At 39.7% G+C, this 22,585-nt stretch overlaps 1 protein-coding gene and 1 pseudogene across 1 annotated transcript in view; both read right to left on the reverse strand.

Annotated features, from left to right (window-relative positions):
- GPR19 (G protein-coupled receptor 19) overlaps positions 1-22,585 on the reverse strand; it is a 37,729-nt gene continuing 15,144 nt past the window's right edge. The window contains exon 4 of the mRNA XM_069491058.1: positions 1-1,593. Within this exon, the coding sequence (XP_069347159.1) occupies positions 324-1,571 (1,248 nt within the window). The 5' untranslated portion in view covers positions 1,572-1,593 and the 3' untranslated portion in view covers positions 1-323. The remainder of the gene's footprint in view (positions 1,594-22,585) is intronic.
- LOC138397150 (protein Spindly-like) lies at positions 4,358-6,161 on the reverse strand (annotated as a pseudogene).

Raw genomic sequence — 22,585 nt, forward strand, 5'->3', positions numbered from 1 at the left:
TGTGTGTATGGTTTATGGTTTTTAGACCTAATGGTAAATAAAAAGTAGGAAAGCATTTCCTTTTTAATGCATGTAACCAAGATACTAAACAAGACTGTTGACTGTAGTTCAAAGTGAATGATTTTCCTAAAATAAAATGCTAACAAAACTAGAATGAAAAACTAGAATAAAATCCACAAAATTATAATCAATAAATGAATGCATTTTACAAAATAAAACATTTCCCTCAGAAAGTTGAGTGAAAAAAGTATGTAAATAGCTTCTGTTTTTATAGGTAAAGCTTTTAATCTCTGGCATATAACAATTGAAAGAATTCTGAGAAATTAGACAAAAGTATTTGGTGGATTTGAGTTAATGGGCCAAGCAAGCTTTTTTTCCTTGGCTTCTCTGTCAAATGAATCATAGATTGAGTCTTTGGTTATAGTTTTGGCCATGGGAGGGATTTCTGAAATGCCAACATAGTTTTTTTTGGCCATCCTTGAACTGGTTGTGATAGTATAGGCATTGCTTCGGTAACATTTCATTGAGGACATGCAAAAAGTCTCTTTCATCCCTCTCCTAAAATTGGCATTATAAATTGAATACAGAGTAGGTTTAGAAGCTGAAGAACTAAAGGATATCCATGTGATAGCTGTGAAAACAAGGGAACTTTTCTTATATTCTTGTTCATGGGGGTGCCACAGCTGAGCTACATGAAAAGGCAGCCAGGAGAGTAAGAACAATAGATTTAAAATGAGGAACATCTTGATAGTTTTCACTTTTGTCCTTGGGACAATGTTCATTGTCCTCCTCACTGTTCGGCCATCAGTGCCTATTCTCCAAATATACTTTATGACCTTTTGGTAAAATAAGATTATGAGGACAGATGGAATCACAAAGCCCACCAAGAAGTGGACGATGGTATAGGTGGTTCCCTTCCAAGAGGAAGGGAGGAAATAATTACAATGACTGTCCCAGCTGGAGCCATAGAAAAAGAACACGGGGGTCACAAAGGCTGCATTACAGATCCATGATGCTGTGATCATCTTCTTGGCTTTTTCTCTGGACACCTTGAAGCTCAGAGGATAGACAATGGTGTAGAACCGGTCTATGCAGATGGAGAGAAGAACATAGATTTGGACACCAGGAGTGAGATACTGAAAATATCTCACGACCTTGCACATCACACTGCCAAGTGTCCACCTTCCAGTGGTGAACTGGAGCAGGACGAAAGGCATGCTGGCGACACTGATGAGAAGATCAGCACATGCCATGGAGACCACAAAGTAGTTGGTGGTGGACTGAGTCCTCCTACTCCTATGGATGACCAAACAAACCAGGGAATTGCCAAAGATAGAAAACAACCACAGAGTCCCAAAGAAAATGCTGGCTGTGGCCACTTCCCCAGGTTTCAGTCCATACTGAAGGTCTGTTCGGTTGCTCATCCAACTGTGCTCCTCATACAATTCCGTCAGGTCACGGCTTGGCGGAGGTGTGGCTGTTTCAGTGCAGCTGTGGTTTTGAAGGGGCACCAGAAGTGTAGGAATAACCAAAGGTGGCTTGCTGTTATCCATTTTGTGAGCAAAAACCATATTCACTTTTTTTCTCTTAGTTCTGGATGGGAAAAGAAGAATGAGGCCTCCTGTTAAAATGGTGTCATACAGATTGATTACTAAGGCAAACAATCTTACTTGACACTTAGATTGGTTGTCATTTGTCAATGAGTAGGATTTGTGCGTTGGCAGGAAAACATAACTACTCTCCAGAAAAAGTTCTGGTCCCATTTCTTTTTCATTATATAAGAGCTGTCTCAGCTGATCCCAGCTCAGGCTTTCTCTGGCCTCACCCTCTCTTGCCCCTTAGTCAAATGTGGTAGAATCATACTAAGTCCCACTCCTACACATAGCCTTGTTCCCTTTCCTCACTGAGGATCACAGAGGGTTAGGGAGCTCAAATCTGGCTCATGGTAAGGGTGTTACCACCCACTGAAGAGCTGTTGGAATTCCTGGCAAATATGTGAGAAGTTCCTAAATGTCATTAAACCAAAATAATGAAGCTGTAAGAGAGGAAAATTTGAGCAGGTGGAAACACACAGATGTTTGCTATGAAAATATCTAACAGGAATCGCTGAATACAGACTGGCTGACTACTGGGAAGCACCCTGTCCTTACTTACTGCAGATTTTCCATTACAGAAGCATTATGGTAACACATGGAACAGTCAACACTGCTACATGAGCCAGAAGTAGCTCCTAATTTAATGACATCTGGAAATAGCTTGCTTTTTCCCAAAAATGATGCAGTTCATGTACTAATAGCTTGCCACCTATCAATGACATTTATTTTGAAGCTATTCTGTTGTTATGGATTCATAAAACAACATATTGACTGAAGAACATAAAAGATGTCCTCTAAGGAATATAACTAGGTTACTAGGGACCTTAAGGCAGTCAGATGATTAAAACCAGGGAATTGCCAAAAAATAACAAAATGTAACTGTTATTACTAAACAACTTTTTAAAAGCTTATGACATTTAGATATAAAAGAATATTATAAAGTTTAGACTTTATTTGGTACGTATGTGAGAAAAAAGTTACACTTTCTAATGGATAAAAAGATTGTATAATTGTAGCTCATTCGACTAAATTTGAGGTGAGTTTGGTCACAGTCAGATTATAAAGGTTTAATTTGGTCTGAATCTATTAAACAGAAAATCATAGCAATTGAATCCATAATAACCATACCAATGATGGTTATTAAGGTAAGAGATAACGCTAAACATGAATATTTTCAAAATTTTGCCCACTAAAAGTAAAAAGCCCATGTGGGGTTACAGCACCATATAGCTGAGGTTCCATCCAACCTGTGACACAAGGGGATGTCACCACAGAAACAGGCTCTAGGAAGAACAAGTTTCCCTCTTGGTGGGCTCTGTGACTACAGCTCACAAAGAAACATTTCTGAAGTGAGAGGCAGGATTAAACCACAGTTCTGTTTTGGGTTTTTTTCAGTTTTCTTTTCTTTTCTTTTCTTTTTTTTTTTTTTTTTGAGACAGGGTCTCACTCTGTTGCCCAGGCTAGAAAGTGCAGTGGTATCATCATAGCTCACTGCAACCTCAAACTCCTGGGCTCAAGTCATCCTTCTATCTTAGCCTCCTGAGTAGCTGGGACAACACGCACACACCACCACACCCAGCTAATCTTTCTATTTTTTGTAGGGATGGGGTCTCACTATGTTGTTCAGGCTGGTCTGGAACACCAGGCCTCAAGCAATCCTCCCACCTTGGCCTCCCAAAGTGCTAGCATTACAGGCACGAGCCACTGCACCTGGCTTAAAGAACAGTTCTTAATTAAAGAACGGTTCTTAACAACCCGTTTTTTTCCTTGAAGAATTTTTGCACTAATTTATGGTAGGGAGAGGAATGTTAATATATATTGTCTTCATCAAGAAACCATTTTTCAACAGAAGGCTGGCACTCAGGGCAATGTACTGAATGCCAGTTCCATATTCTCTTCAGGCTTTTTTTTATGTCTACGAGGCAGCACTAGTTAAGCTCTCAAAGCGAAACGTAAAATAACTGAACAGTTTGACTACTAAAAGACCTTAATGCATGCTGGCCAAATAATAGCCAATGGTAAGAACAGCAATCATACTTTCCATATGAAAAATCAAGATACACACTCCGAAAACAGGACATAAGATCTAAAATTAGCACTGTTCTAGAAACTCTAGAATATATGACTCTCATAAAATTGCAATAATCTTTTCACCTTCATATGGGTAAAATCTACAAGTTTTTTTAATTATTGCAGTTTTATTTTAAATTTCAAAATTAGTTATTTCATATGCTTGAGACATAAAATTTAAATCATGAATATAAATACAAAGATGCACATGGGTACCTTGACAAAATCCTGAAATATATATTTTTAAACCAAGTTTCCTATTTTTACAACATACTGAAAAACTAAGTTCATTAAAAAAAGTACATAAGAAAATATAATAGTTAATGACTTGAGCATTCTCTTCTTAAATATTTGGAATTGAAGGTAGGTTACTTAAGTGTTCATATCACTCAAAAATTTATATACAATGCAGCAAATATATTTATATTAATTATAGCATTTTCTTTTAGTTAATAGTTTATTCTCTATGACAGAAGCTCCGTGAAGGGTCATCACTTAAGGAACTCCCCAGGCTAAAATCACAATCAAATTTTGAACACTTGGTGAAAGGAACATGAAAATGCCAGGTCCTGACACAATGAATAGATATACATCACCCAGAAGGTGGTATATGTCACATAAAGATGAGCTAAATTTAGCACCACAGTAACCTTTTGGGCAAGTGGTACCATACTCTTATTAAAGAAAAGTCTTTATTGTTGAGGGCACTGGGTCTCTGGAGTTGATTTGGACAAGACATACAGAATTGGGTGTGATTTCTTACAAGCTTCCTTTTCCAATTTGCTTGCAGCTTCTTTCCCTTCTTTAACTTCTGTTAGAAGCTCTGATTCAGCAGCTAACCTGGGAGAGTTGGGGGTGTTTCCACTTCTTTCACTTAAGACTTCAGAGTCAGCTGGAACTCCTATGAGTTTCACACATTTCTTTTTCTTCTTTAGCTGCATATCCATGAGCAGATTTTTGTGAGTTGAGAGAATGACAAGTGGTGTGTTTATAGAAATCGATTTTTCTAACTGCAAGTTGTTATTTTCTAAATCATTAGGACAGGACTGTGTCTCCTCTTTCTAAAGTGATAATCTATAAACTTCTCCCATAGCACTGTTGTTGGCACATTCATCTTTAGAGGTGGTCATATCCACAGGCAGTGCCTCATGCCTCTTTTTGAGTACAGGTACTTCAATTGTCTCCTCAGGTTCCTACTTCAGTTTTAATTCATCTAGTTTAGCTCTGTTTCATATTTTCACTTTCTGAAAACTGGAGGCATCTTCCATTTGCAAAAAGTTTTCCTTCAATGTCCAGAGCCCTCTGGCCCTCAAATAATGCTTTCATTTGCTGCTTGGACAATTCATCTTTAGTGCTTTCATTTTCTTTAAGTTATCAAGTTTTATATGAAGGAAATCTGTATAATAAGTGTTATCTTCCAGAGCACCAGAGTTGACTGAAGGCTTAGGTTCCATATAAATTCTTAAATTTCTCCAGATTTCTAATTCCACCTAAAAGATGTTTTATTTCACTACTCTTCTGCTCCAGCATGGCAAGCAACCATTCTTGCTGTTCAAATTCAGTTTGAGACCCTTTCATTTGTAGCAATGTGGTGATTTGTAACTTTATTATTTGCATCTGTTCTCTATTAAACACATTTTGCTTCTTTAGTGACTGATACTTGACTTTCATACTGACAAATTGATCTTCCATTGCAGCCCTTGGATCTTCCACCTCTGCAAATAAGGAGTTGCCTTTACTATTGGGATCCAAGGCTTGCTAGAGTGCCTGGTCCAACTGCACCTGAAGATCTTGATTCACTACATGAGCTTTCTCTAGGGCATTATAGTAAGAAACTGTGTCTTTTTCCCACTCTTTTTCTTCTTTGAGCCGATCTATCTGACGCATTAAGTTAGTCATCAGAAATTCTAGCTGTTCTTGTCTGTATGATACTTCATTCACTTCTTCTTTGAGGGTGCTTTATACTTTCCATTTCTGTCAGCTCAATTTGAAGAGCCAGCATCCCTGAGGACGTACTTTCCTGCACAGGCTCAGACATTATCCGCAGCTCCTCTGATTTACAAGAGAGGAGTTCCTTGTGATGATCTATCTACTTGGTGCTCGTGCTTCAGCTGCTTTTCACTAAGCCTAGCCGCATCTAATTCCACTTTTGGTTCTTCTATCTGATTTTTTTGTTGTTCGTTCACTCCCTGTCCATGGCTTCTGCTTAGTTGTTCTAATTTCTCCAGGTGTATTTTGTTGTTGTTGTTTAACAGCTTCACATTCACAGCTCAAACTTCCCAAAATTCGATTCTTAAATTCCTCTTCTTCTGAAGAGTACATTTTTCTTGTTCATAATTCTCAATCATGGTCAACATTTCATTACATTTATCCAATTGATTCTGCAATTCATTTTGGCCCTCCACTAGGTTGCAAACCGTACAGTGCAGCTTTTAGTTGCTCTTCTTCAACCTCTTTGAGCTTACATCGAAGATTTATCATTATATTTGCTTCCATTGTTTTTTTCCTGTTTTTAGCCTGCTCTCTCCACATCCGCTCCCCTGCTGCTGCAGCTGGCGGCCGGTAATTCCAGAGAGTCCAGATCAGCCACTAACCCCGCTTTGCCACAGAGACGCCGGCCCTTCACTCCGCCGGCTCGCGGGCGAGCGCCAGGGCTCTCCGAACGCAGTTCCCGCGAGAACTCCGCCTCTCACAAGTCGTTCCGCCCAAAACTTACAAATTTTTTTTTTAAAAAAAAACAGGTTTTTTTTAAAAAAAGATTTAAAATTAAAAAATAAAACAGATGAACAATTTTCCCAGACAGAAAACTGTTCTAAACTGTTTTGGGATGTCTGCGGCCTAAATATTAATAAAATAAGTCAGTGGCACAGGCACTTTTCCTTAGTTAACACACATACTTTAAAACTTGTAAACTTCCACCTGCAAATGAAAACTCAAGCTCACTGCTCCACCTAAAGCCCTGCGAGGCCTCCTTCCATCATTTCGTCCAGCTGCCTCACACCGACGGGTGTGTCCACCAATTTCTCCAGCCCCACCACCTGGAAGCAGAGGGGCTGCTGCTCAGAAACAGGATGAGGGAGCCCTAGGAAGCCCTGTATCTAGGTCTCCCCAGATGGCAGCATGACTTTTCTCATGACTACCTCGGATTGCTGCAGCTATTTATCCATTCAGTAAACCAAGAAACTGTGCTCGGTACTAGGGAAACAAAGATAAGTAAGGCCCATAATATAAGCAGTCTGCAATATTATACCTAAATTTGTTAATAATTAGAATTAACTGCTAAAAACAGACATATATACAAGGAGCTAAGTAGCAGAGAAAAATAGGGACCCAATTTTGCCTGGGGTAGGAAGAAGGAAAAGACAGTCTTCACAAAAAAGGTGAAGTTTGAGCTGGGAGGTTGGAGAATGAATAGGACTTCTTCGGGAAGACAAAGGAGTTAAAAAGAAACAAACAAACAAACAACCCCAACCATTCCAGGGTAGAGAAATAGCATGTGGAATGAATTTTGGGGTCATCTTTCTGGGTTGACCTTTTTTTGGACCCTTTTTCCCTCAGAGATAGAGTTTCCTTCAGACCATACCTCCCAAAGTATACAGTTTCTAAATGCCCTACAATCAAACTGACCTAGATTTTTCCCATGGTTACAATGAGAAGTTATATTTTCTGTATGCATGGGCTGAAATGTGGTCAGACAGTGGGTAAGAACATCAGCATATCCAGAATGGTTGTGGTACCCTTGTTCATACAGCATTTTGTTAGTCCCTTACTGCAGCATTTTCCAAATTTGTTTTGCTCTAGTTTAGCAATACAGTACATTGGAATCTCCTAGGGAGCTTTAAAAAATATTGATGCCTGGATCCCACCTCCAGAGATTCTAACTTAATTAGTCTGGAGTGCAGCCTGGGCATCTGGAGGATTCAAAGTTCCCCAGGTGATCCTAATGTGCAGCCAAGATTAAGAATCACTGCTTTAGAATTACTTCCATGTTTGTCTTCCCCACTAAACTATGGGCTCCGTGGGGAGAGTGTTATTCTTTTTCTCTGTGCTCCACAGCTTCCATTGAAGTTTTTTACATTGATAATTACTTATTAAGTATTTACTAAATTGGATCCATAAGGACAGAGAACTGAAATAAATGACTCCTACTCTATGTGGCCCTGCTAGGAAAATTAAATGCAGAGATAGAAAACCTCTGTGTATTCTCAGGGAGCTGAAATACTGGTGACCATAGTGACAGAGGAAAACACGACTCTTGATAAGGGACATAAAACTGACCTCACCCAGGTCACCTGCTACACGAAATAGAAGTCTCATCTAAGGGAGAGTGAAGGTAGGTTAGGTGTCTTCAGGCTCCTCCAATCTCCCCAAAGAAAAAAACAGTCTGCCACATTACAACTAAATTCTAGGGTCCGAAAGTAAAACTTCAGAAAGGCCACCCCTGCTGCATTAAGTTGGAAATAAATGTATCTTCAAGGGAGTGTTTGTGAAATACAAGGCCTGCTTAATTAGTAGTTCTGTCCAGAGCCATCCATATGCAGTAATATTAGGAGTGACAAGAAAGACTTTACCTTTTTCCTGCTCAACCTATGTCTTCCCAGCCGGTTCTGAGACTGTCATGTGACATGTTGCACTGGGTTGAGGTATTCAAGGCTCTTATTTATCTCCATCTATATCTGATCTAAAAGAGGAATCATTCATTTATCAAGCTATCTATTAATACTTCCCATCTATCCAGGCTCTAAGAGGTGTGTTTTAATATATGGGTGGAGAAAATGGTGGATGGGCTGACATGGTATAGAACTAGGTACTGGGCCAGGCACTGTGGCTTACCCCTGTAATCCCAGCACTTTGGGAGGCCGAGGTGGGAGGATGGCTTGAGCCCAGTGGTTCAAGACCAGCCCGGGCAATGGCAAGACCCTATCTCTACAAAAAAATTAAAAAATTAGCTGGGCATGGTGATGTGCACCTGTAGTCACAGCTACCAGGGAGGCTGAGGCAGGAGGATCACTTGAGCCCAGGAATTTGAAGTTGCAGTGAGCTATGATGATGCCACTGAGACCCTATCTCAAAAAATAAACAAAAACAAAAAGAACTGGGGACATTACAGATCCCATCTGTAATGATGGGATCCCAGAAGACTGGGAGGGGAATGCCTTATCACTTTGAATTGTAATTTTTATTTTACATGTTTGTCTCCCCTATTAGGTGATGAGTTCCTTGAGGACAGGGACTTTGTCTTTATCTCTACATCCCTGGGGTATATAGATATCAATAAAGGTTTATTGAACATATAGATATGTTAATAAAAACAATCCAATACTTGAAAATAAGGCAAAAAAGAGTAAAACATATCTTCATATCCTTTTCATGTCATGCTGGGACATTCTTAAATGGGTCTCCTCAAGGGTTAATTCTCTAGGAGAATGTACCTGTGCTTGATTTTGATATTTACTATTTGACTAAAGCCCAGACCCTGTGAAGCTACATGTTAACTTGTAGATTTATTTCTAGCACAAAAAATAACCCCAAAGGTTATGGACTTATTGCCCTGTAGGACATGAGCCAATTCTGTGTCTATCTAGCAATCCTTATGCTGACATTTTTTTATATATGAGGTTTTTTTTTTTTTTTTTTTTTGGAGACAGGGTCTTACTATGTTGCCCAGCCTGATCTTGAACTCCTGGGTTCAAGTGATCCTCTTGTCTCAGCCTTCCAAGTAGCTGGTCTTATGAGCATGCACCACGGCTGGCACTGGACTCATTTTTTTTTTAATGCCTATAAATATGCATTCTTCAAATGCTCTTAGAACCAGTTTTATTATCTCATTGATTCCTTCAGTAATATGTTAATAAATCTTTGACATATGTTCATTCAACATTTGGATGAGAGTCATAATTTTAACTTTTTGAAAATCATACTTTGATGGATGAATGGATGAATGTAGCTACCGAGAGGGAGGATAGGACCACAAAGAGGAATAGAGGGGTACAGATGACAAGCTTTGTTTATTTCACAGTTCTGCCAAAGGTCATTCCTGGCTAAGCATATCAACTCCTGGTTAGGTTTCTTCTAGACTCAAAACACCCTAATAACTAATTTTTTTCCCTCCTGAGATTATAAAGATTCACAAACATTCTCACAATGTAGCAAGACCATTTTTATTTCTGAGATTTGTTCAAAAATTTAATGTCAAACTAGAATTTTTATAATGATAAATTTTTATACAATTTGGTTAAAAAAATTGAAAAATGTTCTATAGAATGGGAAGTATCTGCTGGACCTATAACGATACATAAGGCTGTTTACTAATGAGCAGTAAGATTAATTACAAAGATGACAATAGTTATAGCATTAATACTGCCAAGAGTTAATATTTTTGTGCTTACTATGTGTCAGTTACTTCATATGTGTACCCTTCAAAGTAGGTAATATTAGCCCTGTTTTACAAATGAAAAAAAAACTGACATTCTTCCCCAAGGTCATATAGTCGGAAAGTGGTCACTCCAAAGCTCTTGTTCTTAACTACAATCAGGGATTCATGCCCAGAGACCACAAAGGGCTGAATCTGAACTCAGAGGGTCAAACTGGCTCTACATGGACAGGTCTTTCCTGTCTCTTCCTTCAAACATAGGAATGTAAAGTTATTCTCCACAGCCTCTTGCCTACCCACAGATACATCTGTTCAATAAACTAGCTCAGAAATATGTGACATAATGAACATTTAAAAAAAAATCACTCCTTCCATGATTCATGCAAGCTTAGCATCAAAAGTGGTCTGGAGAAATAGGCTTTTTTCAGAATAAAGAAAGTAAGAGTATTGGAAATTCAAAATGACAGATAATTAACTGTTGCCTTTTAAACACAAAATGAAAGCAGAACTCTAGACTTCAGTTTGAAGTGAGGAAAAAGTTTGATCAATAGCATTACCCCAAGTAGGAAATTAGCTTTTTAAACTTTAATAGTTTAAATTTAGAAAATACCATGATGGCAAAGATTTTCTCATTCACCTTTCATTGTTCTGTAGCCTTGATTTGGCTATTTATAAAAATGAGAAATGCCTGTAACAGTGGTGGGCTAGGACTGGCTTGCATGGGCACCCCAGAGCCAACTGTATACATTTCTTCCCAACTCCAGGTTCAATGGCATCATGAATCAGCCACAGTAAAAACATTCATGAATCAGCCACAGTAAAAACATTCACACCACAGAAATTAACAAACAACACAAGTCAGGTTTTGTGGGTTTTTTTCCTACAGAGCCAGTCATTAAACATTTACTAGCACATCACTTCTACTAGGGCAGGGTTTACAGGGCAACCTATCCCAAAGTCCTGAACTTACAAATGGCTCAGGAGGTCACACAGGCTCTTCAGAAGCTTCTTGAGTGACAATCTTGCTGTCTGGCCCTGAGGTACAGCTTTGGTGTAGCCAATAGCATGACTGTGGTGGGGAAACAGGAAAACCAGAGAGGGTAAGACATGTTCTTACAATGTGCCACTCAGATAGAGTTGCCAGATAAAATACAGGATGCCCAGTTAAGTGTGAATTTCAGATAAATAACAAAAAAAAATTTTAGTATAAGCATGTCCCATGATTTAACTGGTGTCCTGTATTTTTCAATGGTAAATCTAGTAAACCTATACCCAGAACATAATTTTCTGCAAAAAATATGTATTTTTCATCTCACAATATAGGCATATTGCAAAGCAGTTACGTATGCAGGCTTCGAAGTCAGTATTCATACAAATCCTACTCCTGTTGCTGTTTGCGTGACCTTGGTCGAGTTATCTAACCCTCTTGAGCTTCAGTTTTCTTATCTGTAAAATGAGGATAATCAGTTCCTATCTCATTTGATAACTATAAGAATTAAATGAGAGAATATGCCCAGGAGTTAAATGATATACATGTACATCTGCCTGGTATGAGGAAAATAATAAGTTATCCTTATATAGTTCTATAAAACACCTAGCTCTGTGTCTGCCACATAGAAAATACTTCAAAAATTAGTCTCACTACCATCAGCTCATAAGAGTCTTTTAAACCACATGACAAGCAAATTTTAGTAACCATATCACATATCATATACTATTAATGATAATACTAACATTACTCACATAATTTAGGAACTTAATCATCATTTACCACAATGTTTTTAAGGGGGAAATCACTGTGGCCCCAATAAATACATACAAACTTTCTCTACGTTGGAGATGATTTTACATGACATGTTAGCCAGATCAAACTTTTTTCTACACCCTACACCAAAATATGTAATATAACTGAATTGAATACGTCTTTTTCAAAAGCATATAGAATCCATTCTGCTTAGATCATTTCCATTAGCTAATTTTGAATAATTGCAAAAGAACCTCATACTACCATTGTAAACAGAACTCTCCACCACCTGAGAACTCCCGGTGTCACAGGCTTATAAGCCTGGAATCTTCTCTAGTGGTTTTTTCCTTTCCTCCTCTTATATGTAAGTATTCCTCCATAATATTTCCAGCTTTGTGCCTTTCTACCTGTTTCCCAACTGGGATCAAGCAGTTTCTTAAGATCAGACTGGGCACATTTTCTTTTTGTTTGGATATTGGTTATATTTTCAGGAGCAACATGATTTTTTTGAACAGAGAAGGGTTTTCAAAACAGCCTCTTCTAACTTCACAAAATAGCCCGTAACAACCAATGAACATACCAGGGTGAGAAATTCTGGATATCTAGATTTAAGGAACTATTACTCTTCTATCACCTTTGCCTGTTTCTTTGTCCTTCACATGAACTCCAAAATATCAGAAATAAACAGAGCCAGCATCCTTGGCATGATGTCAGGAAGCCAGGAAGGCGTCTATCCCTCCAACCTCTCACAATTATAGCATCATTCTTTTAAAGTCAAGGTCCCTATTAAAATGTAAATGTTTCTTAAAGAACAAACATTTTTACATTTTATCAGTAGTGATCTCTGAGATGCATTGTATCTCTGAAATACATTATTTTAGCGAAAATGAAAACATGAAAGATGCCAAAAGCAAAAGCCAAGAGGACAGTGAGTATCTGAGAGAATGGAGTTAGGGTGTCATATATGGGAAGAGGTGAGTGAAGGGTAAAAGGCTCAAGTTGAAGAAGATAAACTTCACCTCCTGACAGTTTCATGCAGGAATGGATAGCCCCTGGGATAAATACACTACCCAGAGGAACTGAAAAAAGCTTGAGCCTTACCCCACATAAAGGTTTACATTGCCCATGGGCTTTGCAAACCACCTTGCAGGAGAAAATGTTAGGTTACGTTGGTGCCTCTTTGGGGGTGACCATTCCCAAGGGTGTATAAAGAACACTATCTAATACTTCTCAGCCCAATTGCCACTTAATAGAATTCTGTGTAGAAGGGATGCAGCTCCAGGTTTAATGATATTGAACTTCCCTATCTTTCTGCTACTTATACAAAGTCTGTAAAATAAGATAAAATGGAAAAGTAAAAGAAATAAACACAAAGAAATTTCACCCTAAGAAATGACCATTTTTTTCTGATGGTATGTGCAAAATAGTCTTCAATCGTACATTTATCCAATTTTTTTAAAAAAATCACTTAGTGTGAGCCAGGGTTGTGTTAGCAGCTGGGGACACTGATGTTAACTAGACAAAGTCCCTGCTTTTATGGAGCTTACCTCTAGTAGAGGAAACAAATAATAAACAGCTAAACAAATAACTACGTAAAAAATTCAGAAATGATTAGTGCTATGGAGAAAATTAAGCAGAATGAAGGAAGAAGAATTGATGGGAAATGCAGTGGCAGATGGTTGGTTGGTTCACCAATGGCCATTCCCAACTCCTCCCCTGCCTGCCTCTCACTCAAGAAGCTAAAAAGGCATGATAAAGCTAAAAAGGATTCCTCACCATCCCTTGCTGCTAGCTGTGGTCACATCAGCAACATCTTGTTTCAAGAGAAAGTTCCTGGCAGTGTGTTGGGAGCTTCTTGGAAATATGTTTCTTCCTGGATAAAAGTGGTGTGTTCTCATGGGCTTGGCTGCCTCTCTGCTTCTTGCCTCTGTAAAGTGTCATATGAAGGTGTCAGGGCACTGAGTGGTATCTTGTGAGGTCAGGGGAATCCTGAGACTCACAAATACCACAGTGCCCTGACATTGTGGTACAGCTAGAACACTAACCTCGAGACTTACTACATAAACAATCAATGTCTTTATGACTTAAGCCACTTTGAGGTTTGTTACTTGCCTCTGAAAGCATCCAGACTGATACGAGGTCTTATTTTAGATGGAGTGGTCAAAGAAGGGTTCTATGAAGAGGTGATATTGCAGCTGAAACCCCAATGACAGAAAGCCAGACATAGCATTCTAGGCAAAAGGAGTGATAAGTGCAAAGGCCCTGGTGCGGGAATGAGCTTGTTGCATGGCTGGAGCATATAAATGCGGGAGAAAATGGTACCTGATAGAACCAGAAAGGCAGGCAGGGGCCAGATCACGTAGGGCACTGTAAGGCATGGATTTCATTCTACTGAAGTAAAATTCATTGCAGGTTTTAAGCAAAGGAGTGAAAAGAGTACAACTTGATTTATGTTTTAAAAATATAATTTTAGTTGCTGTGTAGGTGGCCTAGAGTATTACAATAATCTAAGTAAGTAATGATGGTGGCTTAGACCAGGGTTGTAGCAGGATAGGTGGAGAAAAGTAGATGGATATTGAAAATATTTTGGAGACACAGTCAACAAAGTTAGTTGATGTGTGATGGGGTCAGGGAATAGGGATTACTCCTAGGTTTGAGAGCAGGGGAGAAAACGTTTGGGGAGCAAGAAATCAATAATCCTATTTTAGACAAGTAAAATTCCCATTAGATATCCAAGTAGAAATATCAGTTGGCCACTGACTATGTAAGTTTGAAGAAATGTCTATTTAGACCCATTGCCCATTTTCATCAATTCATTCATCATTCCATAAATATATATTAAGATCATACTATGTACCAGAATGTATTATGCCAAGAATTAGATGTACAGAGGCAAACCAAACTGTATCCCTACCCTCACGAAGATCTATCTAATTAGTTGTGAAGGGGGTGGAGAGAAGAGTAATAAATAGATAAGAACAAATAAATATAGTAAGTTGTAATATGTTCTATGAAAGAAAAGAGGAGGCTGTTACGAGAGCATGGTAGGAGGCCCCTCCCCTGGGCTGGGGGGTCGGGGAACAGGGCAGAGAAGAGCGGCTCCTCTGTGGTAGCCTCTCCAGGGCTCCTGCTGCTGACAGATAACCAGAGAATCCAGCCACCACACTGCCTTGGATTCCCAGCCGCCTTCCAGATGCTGAACAATGTTTCAGACTCCTTGCAGCCTGGCCTTAGTACTGTTCTTGTGACAGTCTATTGTCCTTAAGGCAATTCATAGTTCTTTGTAGCCAAAAGAACCCAAATATCACATGGGAAGCAGAGAAGACAGAAAGAAGGATAAATGGAGTCTGGGGGACAAAGTGCCTTGGGGAGCCCCCTCCCTCCTGTGCCACAGGTTGGCCCCCTTATTCTCCCATCCCACTCCACACTACGTGGAGTCATCCTCAGGTCATTTAAGCTGGGAGGAAGAAACCTGTTTCTGCTTAGAGGAGGAGGGAAGCAGGGAAGGGGAGGAAGTCTGACTCTCACCTACAGATCACTGCTCAATGGAGTCAGTGGTTGCCTACTTGGAGCAATTTGTGGACTCCACCCCACCCTAGGAGGCAGAGTAAATCATTGAGATGTTGAAGTGTGCTGTGCTCCTTGCTGAGATTTTTTTTTTCTCCTATCCTATTCTGAGAATAAAGCCAGATCCTAAATGCTGCTTTGCTTTAGTGTAGAGCTGTTACTACTGAGCCTGAGACAAATGTTTCCTTGGTTCTTGTCTTCTGGAAGCTGACTTCTCTGAGGGGGTTTTTCTAGGGGGGAAGAGGAAGAAATGAGGATCTTTGAACCAGGAATGTGACTGTACCCTCACCCCCACCAGGAGTGATGCAAAAGGTAGGCCTGGATGGGCACAAGGGATCCTTTTGGGATGAAAATGTTCTGAAATTGGACTATGGTGATGGTTGTATAATTATGTAGATTTAACAAAAAACACTGAATTGTGTACTCAAAATGAGTGAATTTTATGGTATATAAACAACCTCAGTAAAGCTAGAGAGAGAGAGAACGAGAGAGGGGCCTGGGATCCTTGCCTCGTTTCCTCACTGCGCGCCAGGTCAGTGACAGGAGGTAAAGGAGGAACACAGCTAGGAAGAATCCATGGCCCCAAGGGTGGTCCTGAAGCAGCAGATCCACCAGCCTTCAAGGACCCACAACCGCTCACACCACAATCACTTCTCTGCTATAACCAGAGGGGATCCAAGGGACTACCCCATATATTTTGTTCTGTGCAAGAACCCTGGACTTAGGAAGAGGAAAGGAGTCCCAGTAATGTCTGTCACTGATTTTCTCCTTAGCCTGGTAGGATACAGCCTTGCCATCATTTAAAGGAAACAGTGTGTGTAGTAGGCAGGATAGTCCCCCCAAAGATAATCATACCCTAATCCCTTGTTATGTTATATAGCAAAGGGGACTCTGCATATATAATTAAGGTCATGGATCTTATAATGGGGAGATTATCCTGGACTATTCAGGGGGGCCAAATCTAATCCCATGAGCCCTTCCTTACATGTAGAGAATTTCTCTGGCTGATAACAGAGAGATGCAGCAGAAGTCAGAGAGAGATTCCAAGCACAAGAAGGAACTGACACGCTATTGCTAGCTCTGAGATGCAGGCGCCCACACGCAAGGACCAGGGAGAGGCCTCTAAGAGTTATGGTGGCCCCCAAATAGTATCCATCAAGGAAATGGGACCTTAAACTTACAACCACAAGGCATTGGATTCTGTCAGCATCCTGAATGAGCTTGAAAAGGGAATCATCCCCAGAGCCTCTAAAAAGGATGGGCACAGTCCTACCAAGATCTTGGCTGCAGCCCCGTGAGACTCTAAGCAGAGAAACCAGTTAAGCCCATTCATACTTCTGGCCTGCAGAACTGTGAGGTAATAAATGGTGTTATCTTAAGCCACTAAACTTGTGTTAATTTGCTACAGCAGCAACAGAAACTAATTCGATGTAGCATTTCTTATATAATTGAGTATGAGGACTAAAATTCATACCTTCTATCACCTTCCACTACTCCACCAGCATCTGGAATGGTATTAGAAAACCCGAAAAGCTTAAAGAGTAGTATGGTGCTTTCTACTTCACCTTCCACGTTGGACTGGGAGCTAAGAAACCTGGGTTCTAATTCTGATTATAAGCACTGAACAACAAGTTAACAGACTTGGTCTTATTTTTATATCAGTATAAGGACCTCAAGTAAATCAATCTCCCTGAATACCCATTTCCATGTCTACAATACGCATGAGTTGGCCTAGATGATATCCAGGGTCATTTCAACCCTATGAACTAAAAATGACAGATAGACATTGTTGCCTGGGATGAGCAACATACACTGATTCAATTTGTAACTCACCACTTTCATCTAGCAGAGAGCTAGCTCATCCAGAGAGTGCATTTTGATGGGAGGACAGGGAGGTTGTTTAGGGCTGCTGGGAGTTTAGTGCTCACAGCACTGGGTGCCTTTGACAGCAAAGATCAGTAGCATGGGTCTCCAAAGGACAGATGAATTTCACCTAGGATTCAGCCCAGCCTTCCACAGTAATTATCCTGATGTGTCAACAATCTCTTACTGAAGATTCCTTGTGAGAAGTGGTCTGGTCAAGGATCACCTGCCACCTGTGTTTGCTTTCCATTCCATCTTATACCAAACCTCTCAGGGGAAGAAACATTTACTGGAACCCCAGACTGTCCTCTACCAATATTCTACACCTTTCTTCCCAGTACTGGGTCTTTCACCAAGGAATTTGTACCTTACCAAATTCAATTCATTACAACAAACACTTTGTGAACATCTGCTCACTGAGTTAGAGGCAACCAGTTGTTTTGGAGGTAAATGTTTGGTTTCATTTCCAAGCTTTGATTTCAGTATCAACATCTCTGGTAGAGCCACTTAAATATGATAGAGGTGAGGAGGCAAAGACTAGACTCATTACAATCCAAGCAAAGAGCTGTAAGGTAGGTGCGATTTGCAGCTATTTATTTGAAAAGAAGGTGAAGGATCCCTTAAGAAGCGAGTATAAACACTAAACAGGAAGTTACTAAGCACTCTGTTTCTCATGAGCATTTACCTTCTGTCTCACATCATATTCACATCAACACTCTGGGTAAATTTTTATCTGCACCACTGTCTTCAATCAAGGTTTTCCAGAAAGCTACCTTCAAGTTCGTGGAGTAGAAATTACTAATAAATTTAATATTGCATTAACATGTAATTTTCATGGACAAATTATGCAACTATATGCAATCAGATGTCATTGAAAATATGGTTGAACATGTATTTACATATATTTTACATGGTTAATATAAATTTTAGTGCCATCAATTTTTAGACATTTTATAAATTAATGTTACTGTTTTTCATTTCCCAGTGTTTCTTACTTTAATCCTCTTTGCATATCAGCAATGGTCGACTCAAATCATCTATATCAGCAATTTTCAACCTTTCTTTTTCAGAGGCACATGTGACAAATGTGCTCATGTGTGATACACCCTCATGGATATATCCAGAATTATATGCAACTCTAGGATCTCAACCTATAACTGTAACCCTTTAACCTTCCACCTAAGAAAATATGTTGAAATGAAAATTGTTATGTAGATATCTTTATTCTAATTTTTCTTTTTTTCTTGTTTTTTTTTTTTTTTTGAGACAGAGTCTTGCTCTGCCACCCAGGTAGAGTACAATGGCATCATCATAGCTCACTGCAACCTCCAATTCTTAGGCTCAAGTGATCTTTCTGCCTCAGCCTCCTGAGTAGCTGGGACTACAGGGTCTCGCCACGACACCCAGCTAACTTTTCTGTTTGTAGCAGAGACAGGGTCTTGCTCTTGCTCAGGCAGGTCTCGAACTCCTGACCTCAAATGATCCTCCTGCCTTGGCCTCCCAGAGTGCTAGGATTACAGGCATGAGCCACCATGCCCAACTTATTCTAATTAATTTTTAAAAATAAACCATTGGTAAGCTTTAGTACTTTATTTATTAGCAAACAATTATTTGCGATAGACATCCTCTATTTGGGACAAAGCAATATATTTTGACACCTTGGTTGATAAGCACTGCCCGATATACCACCAGTATACACCTGAAATCTGAATTCTTAAAGGTTAAGGTGCTTGGTACAGAGAACCAGGGAAGGGTAATAAGAGAGAGAAACCCAGTTATTCTGCCTAGTGGGCAACTGTGGGATGCTATAAACCAGCTCTCTGTTATAAGAGTGTACTAATGAGTGATTTTCTGGAGGTAACTAATCTCCTGCTCATGATTTATAAAGCCATTGACAAGGTTTCATAGCCTGCACCCAAACTTGAAGATTTACTTCCCTCTTTTAGATGTAGGAGAAAATAATTTTAAATTTAAATTTAAAATGTGCATTTTTTTTTTTTTTTTTTTTTTTTGAGACAGAGTCTCTCTCTGTGGCCCAGGCTAGAGTGAGTGCCGTGGCGTCAGCCTAGCTCACAGCAACCTCAAACTCCTGAGCTCAAGGGATCCTCCTGTCTCAGCCTCCCGAGTAGCTGGGACTACAGGCATGCACCACCATGCCCGGCTAATTTTTTCTACATATATTTTTAGTTGTCCATATAATTTCTTTCTATTTTTAGTAGAGATGGGGTCTCGCTCTTGCTCAGGCTGGTCTCGAACTCCTGAGCTCAAACGATCCGCCCACCTCGGCCTCCCAGAGTGCTAGGATTACAGGCGTGAGCCACCGCGCCCGGCCAAAATGTGCATTTTAAATGTGAAGAGTCTCTATAGTATAGTGGTTGAGAGCACAGGCTCTAGACGAGTAGTTCTCAACTGGAGATAATTCGACCTTCCAGTGGACATTTGGCAATGTCTGGAGACAGTTTTGTTTGTTGCAACTGGGAGAGGAAGGTGTTACTGACATCTGGTAGGTAGAGGCCAGGGATTCTGCTAAACATTCTACAATGAACAGGACAGCCCCCTCACAACAAAGAACTATCTGGCCCAAGATACCAATAGTGCTGAGGTTGACAAAGCCTGCTCTAGAGGCAGCCTGCCTGGGTTTCAAATCACTTACTTTACATCTTTGTGCTTATTGTGTATCTTTACCAATAAAATTAGGATAATAACAGTACCCATCTTATTGATTTGTTGTGAGAATAAAATAGATTATACAAGAAAAGAGCTAAGAACAATGTCTGGAACACAGCAAGTACTCAACAAATGTTTGTTTTGTCATTATATGCACCAAAAAAGACTGAGAGGAAAATACACCAAAATTTCAACAGTGGTTGTTTCTAGATGGCAAGAGCATGACTGAATTTAATTTTCATTATACTTTTATACCACTTTATATTTTCCAAACATTCTAGAACTATATTTGTATTAATCTAATACCCAAAACATATGTTTTAAAAGCATGCAGAGAAAAGAACTTTACTTGTGATATAGTGGAAAGAGCACAGAATTTGAAAAACCTGGATTCAGAAACTGGCTCTACTTGCTGGGTGTGACTTCAAGCAGGTTAGTTAATCTCTTTGAGCTTCAACTTCCTCATTCAAAATTGGGGTTAAAAATGTATACAATAACATCTTTCATATATGTTTTCATTTTTATACTTGTATTTATGTCATGATTCTATTTTATTTTGAAAATTATCTTTTGAAAGTGGTAATTTTTGAAATTACCAAAATAACTATTTTGAAAATTATTTTTGAAAAAAAAATGCATATCATAGAGTTGCTATGCGGATTAAACATGACAGACATCCAGCACCTGGGAGTTTGCTGAATGAAAGCCTCCAGCTTAGCCAAGGTAAAATGATTCTACAACAGGGAAATATATTCATGATGGCAACTCCCCTTTTGCTTTTTAAACTATCCTCTCAGAGAGGACAACTCCCAAGTCATTCCATTTTTTGCCCTGGCTCATAGAGAAGAAACTGCATCCACATTCTGGTCCTTCCCTCCCTATATATATACCCTAGTGAGGGATTTGGTAATTCCTCTGGCAGGGCCCGACTCATTTGGCAGGGTTTATCAGTGGGCAAGTTACTGTGTCTGAAAGGCAGGACCCAGGGATCACTTCTCATATCCTTCACCCATGCTCCCTGGCCCTCTTCTTATTTCCTTTCACTCCTCTAAGTTGAAAGCACACTTGGAAGGCCTCTCTTCAAGCCTCTCCACTTTCTCTCCCTCTGTTCTATTTTCTCCCATTCAGCTGGTTGAGTTAGTTGCCTCTTTTAAGCTCCAGAGGGATGGGTAGGAAGCCCAGCTAGGCCTACAGATCCACACTTCCTGTGTGTGCTAGCCCTGCTTATCCGTGAAGCCCTTTGTGCGTGAGGTGGGCATGCAGCACTTGCCCAGCTGGTCTGTGCTTCCAGCAGGGCTGCTGTTTCTTTCGTGCAGCTCACTCAGCAGGTAATACTGGAGATAGGGAGGATGACTTGGTAGGATTCAGGGACCCCTACCTTATCCACAACCCCAATCTTCCTCTCCTTAATGATTTTATCAGATGGAAAAATAAGAGTAGGTTATATTTGTACATATGATAAGGAGGGTGATTATTTTAAGACACACTAGCCTGCTAACTTAAATTTAAACCCTGACCAAGCTTTCAAAATGCCTTGAGAGAATCTTGCATTCAGGTCCTAACTGACATTGTTTGGGAAAGACAGTGTGTCCCTAACCCATGCTGACACTCAAGATACCTGGGAGGAGTCCTGCCATCCTGTGAGCTTTCTGTGCAAAATTTGGGGATAGGGAGCCAGACTGGATTAGGAGAGGACTGCCAGGGCAGGAGCGGATCTCCTCAAGACATTCATTCACTCTCAACCCAAGGTGAACTGTTTCTACATTGGGAGATGGGGCCAGGCACAACACCAGGGAACAATGAGACTGTTAGGGGTGCTTCCATCTAGACAGAAATAAAAATATCAGGAGAACTTCATTCTAAATGTAAATAAAAATGTCAGGCGGATTGGTGATTGCCAGGAAAGAATGTATGGATACTTCCTGAACTCTAATTTGCTGCTGCTCGAGGGCCAGCCTAACTATATAAACTTCAGGCACAATTTTGACTGTTGCCAAGTTTTCTCTTACTACACATCTGCCTCCTCACCATCCTTCCTATAAACACATACAAAACAAAACAGGCATGGGCCCCCAAACTGGCACCAGCAGAATGCTGTCAGAGTCTTAGTCTTCCCAGTCTTCATTCACAAATGTATATTGAGAGCTTACCACAGACCAGGCATGGAGCTAAGCACTAGAAATCCAAAGATAGTTACCGTCCCTTCTCTCAAGAAGCTCATTTCAGGTAACTGTAGTAGCATAAAAGTGTTACTTGACCCAGGAAAATGTAGATTTCAGAAGGGATCAAAGGCTTAAGCTAAAAGATTAAAGTTCAATATTATAGGGGACACAATTACTCTTCAAAGTACTGTGCAAAGAAACCCTGAAGAAAAACACCTCATTTAGTGAAGAATTTCACAAATTTGAGATTCCTGTCCCTTTTCTTCCTCTTTGTGTCTTAGACCTAGTAACTTCTATTAGTTTTCCCACAGCTTATAGGAATCAAATCAGTCATCTTTTATTATTAAGGGCCAGAAGGAAATCTACACAGATCAAAGGGATACAATTTCTTTGTATCTCAGAAATTTCTAGTAGTTAAAAAAATTAACAAATTTCCTCTTTGACCCTTAAAAACCTAAAATAATTTGTAATGAGAAATCTATTCCTTTAAAGTATATTATTTTAAAACAATAAATCCAGTCAGTTTTATCATAGTTTTATGTAT

The sequence above is a fragment of the Eulemur rufifrons genome, chromosome 16, assembly GCF_041146395.1.
Source record: "Eulemur rufifrons isolate Redbay chromosome 16, OSU_ERuf_1, whole genome shotgun sequence".
NCBI classification, from domain to species: domain Eukaryota; kingdom Metazoa; phylum Chordata; class Mammalia; order Primates; family Lemuridae; genus Eulemur; species Eulemur rufifrons.